At 44.2% G+C, this 12278-nt stretch overlaps 1 protein-coding gene across 1 annotated transcript in view; it reads left to right on the top strand.

Moving 5' to 3' along the window:
- LOC119386568 (succinate--CoA ligase [ADP-forming] subunit beta, mitochondrial-like) overlaps window positions 1-12278 on the top strand; it is a 43033-nt gene that overhangs the window by 21320 nt on the left and 9435 nt on the right. The window contains 5 exon segments of the mRNA XM_049413182.1: window positions 1395-1483; window positions 3377-3538; window positions 4813-4818; window positions 4821-4955; window positions 7442-7576. Of these exon segments, the coding sequence (XP_049269139.1) occupies window positions 1395-1483; window positions 3377-3538; window positions 4813-4818; window positions 4821-4955; window positions 7442-7576 (527 nt within the window).

Genomic DNA, 12278 nt, shown 5'->3' with positions numbered 1-12278 from the left:
TTCACTCTGCGACTGCGCGTCGTCTGTTTCTTTCTTTCGACGTTTGGTTATGTCGTACAGGTGAGTGGGCTTTTATTCTAGAATATAATACGTGTGAATAAGATCCGTTTATAAAAGTTTTGTTTCATAGAAGCTTTATTTGCGCAGTCGCATCCATTTTTAGCCGAAGCCTCGCTCAACACCAGGCAATGCAGGCCTCGCAGGCACGTATACCGTCATTCCCATCGCGGCAACGGCGCCCTTTAAGGAATTTGCATAGACAGTGGCGCCAGATTTCCCTCTAGGTATTATTGTGAGAAACTCTAATATGTCACAGGCGAATAGAGAAAGATGTAGGTGGTATGCCGTGGACAAGTTACCGTATTTACTCGATTCTACCGCGCCCTCGATTGCAACGCGCACCCGTTTTCCGCGACCAAAAAAAAAAAAAAAGTAATACATCGATTGTAACGCGCACCCATTTTTCGTGAGAGAAAAGAACAAAAAAAGTCCGTAGGAGTCCAAACTTCGCACATTCAGAAGAACATGTATTTGGGTTTTAAAGAACTAAAGTTTCAAAAAGTAAAACACAAGGTCAAAAAGCGGGCCTTGCCGCTAGAACTGTCACCACTACGGCGGCGAGACGAGTCGCGTAATGGATCAGTCCTCGTCGCTGTCAACGCTCTTCGATTTCGGGAAACCGGCCCTGCTTTGGTCCACTGAAATCTTTTCGTGAAGCTTTGCTGTAAAAAATCTTCTGCTTCTGTTTGCGCCAGTCTCGCACGCACGTTTCGGGAACTCCGAACTATATCCGAACGACCGCGATGCGGCCCGATTTCCGTCCGTCTCTCTGCACATGTAATAACTATTCTTTTAATTGCGGCATCGTGGTACACTCGTCGAGTATTTGGAGTCGGCACTTCCATGCCGTCGATGCGAACGCAGAGCGGGATGACAATCTCCTCAGCACACGTACGAACTGAAAAAATGGCAGAAATCGTAGGAGGCGGCCATTTTGAAATGTCGATGGCAATACGATAACTGAGTTTCTTTTTTTTTTTCGGTACTCGATTCTAACGCGCATGCGATTTTTGGACTCGTTTTTCCGGAAAAAAGGTGCGCGTTAGATTCGAGTAAATACGGTACTTCAATCTTCGACAAACACATCACAAGACTGGGCCTGCCCAACTAATGCCACAAGCGGAGTTGAAACTGATGACGAACAAACTGAGCTTATTGCAATACATTATTTGCGCATAATATTTCAGTGTAAAGAGCATCCTATGGGCAAAGGTACAGATGTCATTTGTGTGAAGCATAGATGATAGCCAAGTGCAAGATGTGATGAAATGTGTGACGCAGTTACTAGTATATAAAGGAGGGCATTGCCTTCTCTCTCTGGTGCAGGCGGTGACCCTAATAGAGAACGTGTACAAAGTGTTCCTCAAGTATGACGCCACACTGGTTGAAATCAACCCACTCATCGAGGACAACAACAACAAAGGTCTGTTTATGAAAAGAAAAGCAGCGGAGCAAGTGCTATTCATAGTCTACTGTGATTTTAACCAGAAGAGTTAGTTTTTATACTCAAACATAAATTACGTGTGCCTATACTGGCAGCATTAATAAAGCGTGCACAGTGATTGTGATTCAGGTAGGCCACCACTTTCGAGAAAACATTTTACAGTTTTAGTCTAAAACTTATAATTATAGTTTTAGCTTGTAGGGCGCAGGTAAATTTAAACTTTAAAATGACTAAATAGCCAAAAATGTAAAAAATAAAGTTTATAAAAATCAAAATGTGCCAAAATGTGCATGTTGCGCCAACAGTCTGTTGGTGCAATTCAAGCGCGACTTGGCAGGTACATAGTAAGGACAATATCCTGTGCATCTAACCTCCACGACCACCATATCTCTAAGCTGAGGTGCATTATAATAAAAACTGATAAAGTTAATATTTTTCAGGTTTGTTTTGCACGCGATTGGCGATAGTACAAAAAGTTACCCCTAGTTTTCAATCATTCTGCTTGAATGCACAGTTCCTCCTATAAAGAAACAGCACGAAAAATTTTATATGAAAATATTTATTTGAAGGAAAGTTAACACTGTTCGCATAATTGTAGGATGCAAGAAATCACGTTTTGAGAAAAACGGCCTTAAGGATTTGAACCAAATGTTCATGTAACAAAGAAACGCTAAATATGCCTGATATTCACCAGGCTCATAGCTTGGGACTTCTTTTGAAGCAGCACAATTTCCTCTTGAGCGAGCTTTCCTAGCTCGTTTGTGTCTCCATCTGACTTAATCCACGTGTTCCACAGTGCGTGGCATATTGATTCTCCAACTTGCGTTGACGCTTCTTTTTTGTCCTATACTTGGCAATATTTCATGTCATACTATAACATTCTCCTTGAAAAGCCGGAACTAGGTCTAAGAGCTCGAAATCACATACAAGAAAGCATAGACACTCGAGCGAAAACACGCGCAACTTAAAGAACAGGGTGCCGCAGCTGCGTAGTGGAAATTTTAAAATAAATAGAAAACAACATGGTCCACAAGCTTTCGAATGTACTTATGCAACTAAGCATTGTGTAATATGTATACGAAAAGACATTTGTGACAAGATGGCAGGTGTTGTGGAATTGGAAACCTTCAGTTTCAGTTTTGGATGTTCCTAGGAGGGGTTGTAAAAATGGTCATAACTTTTCGAACGGCTCAAGATAACTACATAATTCTTTTAGCTGAATATTCTTGAATAGACAGGGAGCTGGAATATATTAAAACCCAAAAAATTGCTTTTTTTTTTCAAAAATTTGCGTTTTTGAAGGTGGTGACCTACCTTAAGGTTACACCTATAATTTTTCAGTGATTAAAACAAGGAAAATGACCCCTTCCTGTTTCAATATTTTGTTCCTTTAAGGTCTTCCCATGCAGAAAAATATTAGTTATTTTGAATATGCACTATTTGAGTCAAGTACCGAATCAAATTGAATGCTATTCGATTTGTTATTAGAAATTTTTTAATACATATTCCCACACCTCTAGGCCTGTTATCATAGTGGCATGAATGCAGTGCTGCTCAATGTTCTCAGTTTTCCACGAAACAGATATTTGTGGTTATGCTTCATGGAAATACAGCAGTATAACATGGTTCCTTTTGGTTTTAAAAATAGCAGTGCGAAGTCAGGCGGCCAAAATGATGAAAAAAGATTAGTGAGGTATGGTGCAGGCTTGGGATGAAATTAACAATAAAAAAAAAAAAACGGAGTTAGACAGAGTCAAATCAATGGGCGTGCATTTTACTATAGTGCTTTCAGTGCCAAGGAGTAATGTTTCACACTTGAGGGTGTTTATGTGATGGCATTCAGAGGACTGGTGTGTGTGTGTGTGTGTGCAGTGTACTGCTTAGATGCCAAGTGCCGCTTTGACGACAATGCGGCCTTCAGGCAAAAGGAGCTGTTTGACCTGCGTGACTGGACCCAGCAGGACATCCGTGAGAAGGAGGCCCACGAGAGCAACCTCAACTACATTGCCCTCGACGGGGACATCGGCTGCCTCGGTGAGTAGTGGGTGTGTCCAGCTGCGCGAGTTCGTTATGGCTTGAACAACTACTACTGTGAATGACTGGATATGGCATGTTCCCGCTGAACACCATCTTGCAGGTTCAACTTCTTGCCACATTGCAAACGCTAAATGTCAAATGCTGTATAATTCACAGCCTTCTTTCTACTGCTGCCTTTCTACGTAGCCATGCTGTTGCTTCGAGGCGACAGTGACAATGCTCTATAACCAAACAAACTTTAGTGTTGATGAAAGTTTATTCTTTTGGTAGTATTGTGTGCTATTTTATCTTTCAGTGCATGATGCAAATAAAAAAGAGCCCACCTCAGTGAAACAGTGGTTATGGTATGCTCGGCTGCTGACCCGAAGGTCGCAGGTTGGACCCGGGCCGCAGCAGTCGCATTTCAATGGAGGTGAAATGCAAGGGTCCCATGTACTGTGCGATGTCAGTGCACATTAAAGAACACTAGATGGTCGAAATTTCCAGAGCCCTCCACTATGGCGTCCCTCATAATCATATTGTGTTTTTGGGACGTAAAATCCCAGATATCATTGTTATTAAATAAAACGCTTTACACTCAAACGTCATTATAACAAAGTCGCATCTGCCACGGAAATAACTTCGTTATATCCGAAAATTCGTTATAAACGTTTATTTTTAACACTGTATCTATGACAAGACTATTATTCTGTTTACTTAGTTATAACAGATAATTCGTTATATCCAAGTTCGTTATATCAAGGTTTGAGTGTACAGCACAATAGATATCTGGCTGGAGGTCACTGAGAAATGTTTTTATCCGATGGGTAGAAAGAGCTTGAGAGGAGCACATAGTCAAGGTGTATATTGGTCATAGAGGTGACTATAGTATATGCATAGTACTGTAGTAGATTGGTTCTGTATGGGATTTTTACGGACATGTAACAACTGTTTGATACAATGATTAAGTCAGTCTACTATATGGTTTTGATATGGTATCTTGGTTCAGCTGTGTCCGTGTTTAAAACAGCACAGAACATGAGTGCCCTAGACAACTGCTGAACCAATGCCTCCTCTAACTAGATGCCAGGCAGATGGCTCACTCTCCCGTTGTTGTCGTTCTGCCATAGAGTTGCATGCTGTCACCGCGTGCAACTGCACGGTAGGATGACAACCATGGATGAACCAGCGTTGCAACAATCCTCATCCCTGTTCAACAATTTTCTATCACTTCTGCCTTGTTGCACTGTGCATGTGCATTTGTGCCACTAGAGTGCCTCTGGCTGCTGCAGTTAATGGTGCGGGCTGGCCATGGCAACTATGGACATCATCAAGCTTCACGGTGGCAGCCCGGCCAACTTCCTGGATGTCGGAGGGGGTGCCACAGCCAAGCAGGTCACCGAGGCCTTCCGGCTCATCACTTCCTGATCCGAAGGTGACCACCTGTGGCTATCACCCGGTTAACCAAAAGCGTATCGAGTCTGGCTGGGTCATCATCCAGTAGCAGCAGCCAGTGTAGTACAGCATGTAATGATTTTCCAACTATTCCCAGTATTGTACTGCGGTTCAACATAAATTACCTAATATAACAGTCAGTAAAATCAGCAATTTACTTTATGTGTAAACTTCATTGCATTGCAATTGAACATTTTATGCAAAGTGTATGGTCGTCAAAAGAATTTTTCTTCACAGAAGGTGCCTCAAAAATACTTGCATTATAGATTGCATGCAAGGATAGACAAAGATAAGTCACTGGGGAATGTATTGAGGGGCATGTTCCTTTCCAACCTAATGAAGTCAACAGATAATAAAGCAAAGGAACGCATAGCAGAATTTTATTTGAAGTGTAGTAATTAGTTACTTCTGTGTAATAAAATTCTCAATTAATAAAGTATTCGACTTTTTAGAGATTGATTTCCATAGCACATAATGCATTGTTAACCTCAATGTAATGAAGCATGTCTATCCATGATTTCAGTACCACAAAGTTTCACTGGTGCCAGTGGTCAAATGTTTCAGTTACACACTGCTGCTGTGAATGTGTTTATCAAACTGCTCGTTGCACGCTAGAAAGCAGCTGCTAGAGTTGCTGGCAGTTGTGGGGAGTGAAAGGATGCATCGTGTGCTCTCCGCCTGACTGCCGGAACTGCTAAGACGAAGGGCACCCTGGTATCACTGCTATTATACGCTATGCAGCAGCATAGTTGCATATTCAGCTCTATGCATCACTTAGACTTGGGTCTTGGCAATCAGCGAGGAGAAGGTCACTCTATCATCGTGAAGTCGAATGGGACTATTCGGCACTCGCTGAAGCAGAGAAAAATTCCCAGCGGGAGCATTCGTAGCTAACAGGTGCTTTTACCTCAAGTAAAACCTCTTTTGGTGAGTGCACCACTGCACCATGTTTTTGTGCAGCTGAGCGATTATTTTTTAGCTGCTCCAAATTATTTGCCACATCGATACTAACTCTATAACATTATGTGGGTGTGCTGTAATAAAGACCACTTACAAGACTGAGCCAGTGCTTAGCAGAAACCGACATTTCGGACATCACACCAGGTCTTGCTCGATTTTTCAGACATGGTGGAAGCGCAGTATTGCAAGATAACGCAGTTAGCATGTGCTAAGAAGGTTGCCGTAATTTCTGCTGTGACCTGTGCATTTGAAATGAACCTCTTTTTGGTGTTTTGCATTGGCTTTTGACATTGTGTGGTCAATGCACTGAATGGGGGGAGCAGTGTTGTATCGCTCTGGGCAATACCCGAGGCTTTGACGGCGTGGCAGAATGTGCGCGATAGCTTAGCTCACACTGATTATGACTGCATGCAGAAGTTTAGATGAGGAGTTTGCTGTAAATATGGCAGCCAGTTTTCAGGGTCAACAAAACCCTTTTTTTCATGTTATTAAGTTAGCTTTTTAGGTGCGAAGCATCTCTTGCTCGGGGGTATGTCCCGCGGCCTGGTAGTCTGCACTCACACTATGCATGCGAGACTCTCCTACTTCCCTCTCTCCAACAGCTGCGCTTACTCCCTCCACTTCTCTACCAGCACCTGCTTGCGCGTCTCCTGCATTCTCACTTCTGCTCTCGCGGCGCATGCGCTACTCTCCTCCTCTAGTCTCCTCTCCTTCAAGTGGTAGAGCGCTGCACGCGTTCAGTCCAGCACTTGCTTCAGTTGACTCCTCTGAAATGTGGGCTCGACATGCCAAAATTCTCTCCTGCGCAGCGCCATGATGAGGGCAAGCGTGTCCCCTCCCCCTCTCTCCTACACTGCCTCCCTCTCGCGCGCCTGTCGACCGCGTTCCGCGCTCGCCCTGTGAGAATTAACGGCCAGGCTAGAGGGAAGACACGACGCGCATAGTGTTCCTCTTCGCGTTCCGCGACGCGAGGTTGTTAGCATGCCCAACGAACGCCAACGGAACGTGATCGTGCAAGTGCTCCGGCTTCGCATCGCCTTATGGTCCCCTTTAGCGGGAGATGCTGTAATATTTTTTTTTCACTGCCAGAATACTTGGGCATTTCTTGCTGCACCTTCCATGTAAAAAAAAGAATCCACTGGTGACCATACCATGTATAAAAGACCGATATTCAACATAAAGTAAGTTGGCGATTTTATCAGCTTCATTATATTGAGGTTTAACTGTATTACATCAATGGAAATAGATTAAAGCGGGCGAAAAGAAAACGACTGGCCGCAGGTGCCGACCGAACCCAGATCCTTTGAATTACGCATCCGCTGCTGTATCATTCGAGCTACAGCAGCAGCCATTCGACCTTATTGGGTAGTTATGCGAAAAGTAGCCCCTTTAGTGTTAGCCAGCGCCACTAGTGGTGAATGTAGAATTCTTTTTCTGCCAGCTGTGACAATCGCATGCTGCGCCGAGGCATCAAATCTGCTGGGACTGTCTCTGTTGCAAGCCAAGACTGTGTGTTTCAGGTGCAAGCCATCCTGGTGAACATCTTTGGTGGCATAATGCGGTGCGACATCATTGCAGAGGGTGTCATCCAGGCAGCCGAGACGCTTGACCTGAAGATCCCCATTGTGGTCAGGCTCCAAGGTATGCTGTCACAAAGTCTGTTGTTGGATCTCGCCTTAATGCAGACAAGGGCCAGTTGCTGGTTAGCAAAGGCACAAAGCGATAGCACCACTGTGTGTGGTCTCTTTCCGGTTACCCTAGCTAAGCAAACCTGCACAACACTGCACAGAAAACTGCACTTTAACCACATTCCCGTCTTTTGCATGTAAGGCAAAGCATATTGCAGTGGAGATTAATCTAGGTGCAGCAGGTAAACAAAGAAAATCATAGCCTACAGCAGTTTTCGTGAGGATTGTCAGTCACTTTCTTTGCATTTTTGCCAAAGAGAGGCTGTCCTGATGGTCGCCCGCTGTGGGTTTCCTAATCGGAGCAGCACAGAAACCATGAGTCACATTTGTCTGTGAAATTCAGGTCCGTGGTGATGCTTGGTGCTCACATTGCATAGAAAACAATAAGCAGGAATTTTAAACCACATCATAGAGCCATGCCATGATAATACTTTCGTACTGTGTTATTAAAAGAACAGGCAAGGTTTATAAAATTTTCTCCAATCACATTTTAGGTAGTTGCAGTGAATACTTCTGTATTGCAGCATTTCATTTAAGTTTGCAGCTGTAAACCTCAATATAACGAAGTATTTAACCTTTCATTGCCTCATATCTGTGAAACACTACGCAATTTTAACCTCAATCATAACACAGTGGGTTTGCCTATGATTTTAATACATCAAAATTTCACTGCTGCCACAAAGGTGGTGAATTAGTTGAGGGAGATGGAGTTTTTTGTGGTCACATTCTTTATTCAAATTGTGTGCAGTGCAACAGAGCAGCCACCAAAGCTGAGGAGAATTTTTTCTGGCAGCCACTGGGGGGCAAGGGGAACTCTGAATGCCTCCAGAACTGGAGAGGGCACATTGTATTGCGACTTTCTACAACCAGTGTAGTTCCATAATTGAGCTACCCATCTTAAGCACCAGATATGAAAAAAATCTGTAAACCGGGTACTCGAGCCGACGTTTCGACAAGTGGACTTGTCCTCTTCAACACCGGAACTTGAAGCCTTGAAGAAGACAAGTCCACTTGTTAAAACGTTGGCTCGAGCACCCACCCCCTGTTTACGCATTTTTTTCATCGCAAGGTTCCACCTACCCCTTCCTGCTGTTTTTTCGATGCACCAAATATGGTGTTTTGTAGTAGCAAACACGAGCACTAAACACACCTTGCAAGCGACCTAAATTGTTCAGGAAACAAATGTCGCAAGCAATCTCGTTCGGCATGAAAGAGGCCACTTGTTTTGCAATGTCACTCTGCACTATACCAGAGTCAAAATAAGCTATTCTGGGCTCTCTGGAAAATGGGTTGAATAATCAGCACAAAAGCAATTTCGGGAGTTCTCCACAGTTACCAACTCTATAGAATTCTGTGGGCCATGGATATAGGGTGTGTCCGGAAAGTAGTAGGACTGCCGCCAAGACGTGGTAAAGAATGTTACTGCGCTGGGGTCATCTCCACAGTCACTTCTGCTTCAAACTGGGTAAAACTGCGCATAATATGATCAAGACTGCTTATGGGAGTGATGCCGTGGGTTGATAGTGTTTTTGTTTTTGAGTGGCACAAATTGTTTCGGGAGGGAAGAGAGCAAGTTGAGCAAGATGAGTAACGGTCAGGACGCCCTTTAACGGCAAAAAGTGATGAAAACGTAGTGAAAGTTCGAAATCTTTTCCGCTCTGACAGCAGATTGAGTGTGCGTATGATATCGGAACAGTTAAACTTGCCAAAAACTATTGTGCACGAAATTGTGGTAAAAAACTTGGGATTGAGAAAGGTTTGTGCGAAATTGGTGCCGACAAAAACAAAGATGTTGTGGGGGTGCTAGCACCCCCTGTAAAGTCGTTTGTGCCTCATGGCGCGCGTGCATCTCGCGTATTGGCTGCAGTTAGGATTAACAGCCCCCGAGCAAGATGTGGCGCTGTGCTCGCACAATGTAGGCTTAGCGCGGTGGCACTGGCTGGGAGAGTGGGCCATGCGCCACCGGGTTAAACCACTTTTGGAGTGAGCAGTGGGGAAAAGCGCCGGTTTCTCTGCCGCTACGAGGGAAAGCCAACTTCTGGGGGCACTTTTGCCCCACTTGACGTTCGATATATCGGGTGTCGCTGCTACTCTTGTTCGATGTAATACGTAATTTTTGCTATATATTCTCACTGTAACTGTACCGTGTTTAGAAGTTGTTCGATATACAGGATAATTCGATGTAAACGGGTTCGATATAGTCGGGTTCGACTGTATTGTATTGGCACTGTACAAGGTTACTTAGCACGTCACTAGTTGTGTATCAGATTCCGCAGGTGAGCTCGTCATATGTAAAAGAGTTTCTGAAGCGTGGATTGGCAGAAGAAGCCTTCCAGGACCTTGATTTTCAGGAAACCGCGCCTCGACACCAATGAAAGAGGTGGCCTGTGCACATTCGCTTGCAGACGGCTCTCTTTGTACTGCCCAGTGAGCGCCAGGGCTGCAATGAGAGCGCTCGTGGCGGTGTTTTTCTGAGCGCTGCCTGGGCAGAGTCCGACGTCTGTGTTGCGAAAGAAGGCCTAGCTCACGAGCACTCCGCTGGTAAACACAAAGCGCCTCGATGATGTCGTGCGCTGCGCCTATAGGAGCACTGCGAAAACGAACGCAAGGTTCGGGAGAACGCCCTCCGATTTTTTGTTGTTTGTGCTTTTTGTACGCGGTGATCGTAAGTGAGAGGAGCGGGACTTTGAGCAGTTTTGAAACGATGCCTAGATGGCGGCGCTTGGTGGTGGGAAAGACAAGATACGAGGCCGCGAATTGCGCCGCTTTAGCGCGATTTCGGGCTTCTTTTACATCGACCTTGCTTACAAAATTGTTTTTTTCGGGCGCTGTTTTTTAGTGCGTTTTCAGCGTAATCGTTTCTATACTGCGTAAATAAGAGTGCAGATGCCAAAACGAGTGTTTTCCAAGAATTGATTGTTTTGGCTATTTTTGCGACTTGATTCCCGCTCTTCCCCTAAGTTGTTAAACAGGCTTTGTAAGTTTGCATTTCAAACATAGCTTTATGGCAACAGGGTACTTCCACTTCAACATAAGAGTTCACGTGCAATGACAACAGGTGCCTGACTGTCAACATAATTATAAAATATCTCTATTGTAAAAAAAAAAGATCTGTATACTTCGCATAAAATGCTGATTCTACTTTAATATAGTGAAGTCAAAGATTTGAGAAGTTTAACTGCAGATTCTCTCTCCTGGCATATCAACAGTTTTCTAAAATGAACAAAACTTTTGTTTTGCGCACAACAGATGAAAAAAAGGAGACAGGCGCCGACTTCCAACCACTTCTTAATTTCACAACAAAAACAAACAAACACACCCATACACACACAAAAAAAAATGCCCATGTGTGATACATCGTGCCATTTGCTCACGACAATGACAAACTAAACGACATCATTCAAGGAACTGGCGCATCACCGTATGTGCCACACAAGAGAGATAACTCTTTTTCTCGAAAGGATGACTGATCGCCCCTTTTTTCCTCTATCATTGCTGCTTTTGTTATGAGCCAATTCCTGTGTCTAGCAATAACTGTAATGCCATCAAAAAAGCGGGTGCATCCACACTGTGGACAGTGCTGTGTCAAGAAGCCATCTCTGCCCCTCCGACCTTTCTAAGTGCTCTTGAAGGTGTACATTACGACACCTTGCTGTTTGCCATGAGTGAACAGCAGGATGTATTGCACATGTGCATTTCTGTGTATACAGTTGAACCTGGATGTAATGAAATTGACGAATGCCGGCAATATTTGGTTACACGCATGTTTTCGTTACATGCAGTTTCACGTGAAAATCTGCAAGTATCACGCAAAACAAAAGGAGACGGACATCACTTCAGAAGACCTCACCTCTCACATTTATTCAGAAGAAAAAAAAAAACTGTGTGATTTTGGCTTGTGTTTTCTTCATATATGATGATATCAAGCGGCACTTCAAGGAAGTTAATTCGTGAAATGCAGCTTAATCATTCTGCGCGCTGACGGCACGACGCAAAACATCCAACGCGTCCATCACTTCCTTCGCGGTAGGCGCGGCAAACAGTGGATCTTTCTCTGATGCACCTTCGTCGTGACCGCGATGTGACATTTCTTCAGTACATACAGCGCCGTTGTCAGTAAACAAAAATACGCCAAGTTCAACGTTTCCAGGCACTCCCCCGTTCGCACGTAGCGCATCCCACGATTCGGTTACATCCGCTGAATTCACAGGCCCCTCTTCGTCGTTGCAAATTCCAGCTTCAACGACCTTTATTTGGGCCTTGGCAAAGCAATTTGAAACCGTCTGAGCTGCAACTTCTTGCAACGATGCAGCGATCATCTAGACTGCTTGATAGGTGTTGATCTTGGTTTGCCGTTCAAAACAGATGTCCAGGAGAATCTTTTCTATCACACGACGGCGGTAGCAGCACTTTAAGCTGTTGATTATTCCCTTATTCAGTGGCTGTATCAGGGATGTGCAATTGGGAGGAAAATATATTATCTCTATGTTTGAGAGCTGAAGACTGTCAACGTGGTGCTCAGAGCATGCCCAGAAGCAAACAGGTTTGGCGGCCTTGTCGCTTGATGTCTTCGTTGAAGTCTTTCAACCAATCGGAAAAGATAACCCGCGACATTAAAACCTTTGAATTGGCCACATACTTTACTGAAATTCACT

The sequence above is a fragment of the Rhipicephalus sanguineus genome, chromosome 3 (genome assembly GCF_013339695.2).
Source record: "Rhipicephalus sanguineus isolate Rsan-2018 chromosome 3, BIME_Rsan_1.4, whole genome shotgun sequence".
NCBI lineage: Eukaryota > Metazoa > Arthropoda > Arachnida > Ixodida > Ixodidae > Rhipicephalus > Rhipicephalus sanguineus.
The sequence above is the reverse complement of the archived record's forward strand: the minus strand, read 5'-3'. Positions and strand labels throughout refer to the sequence as shown.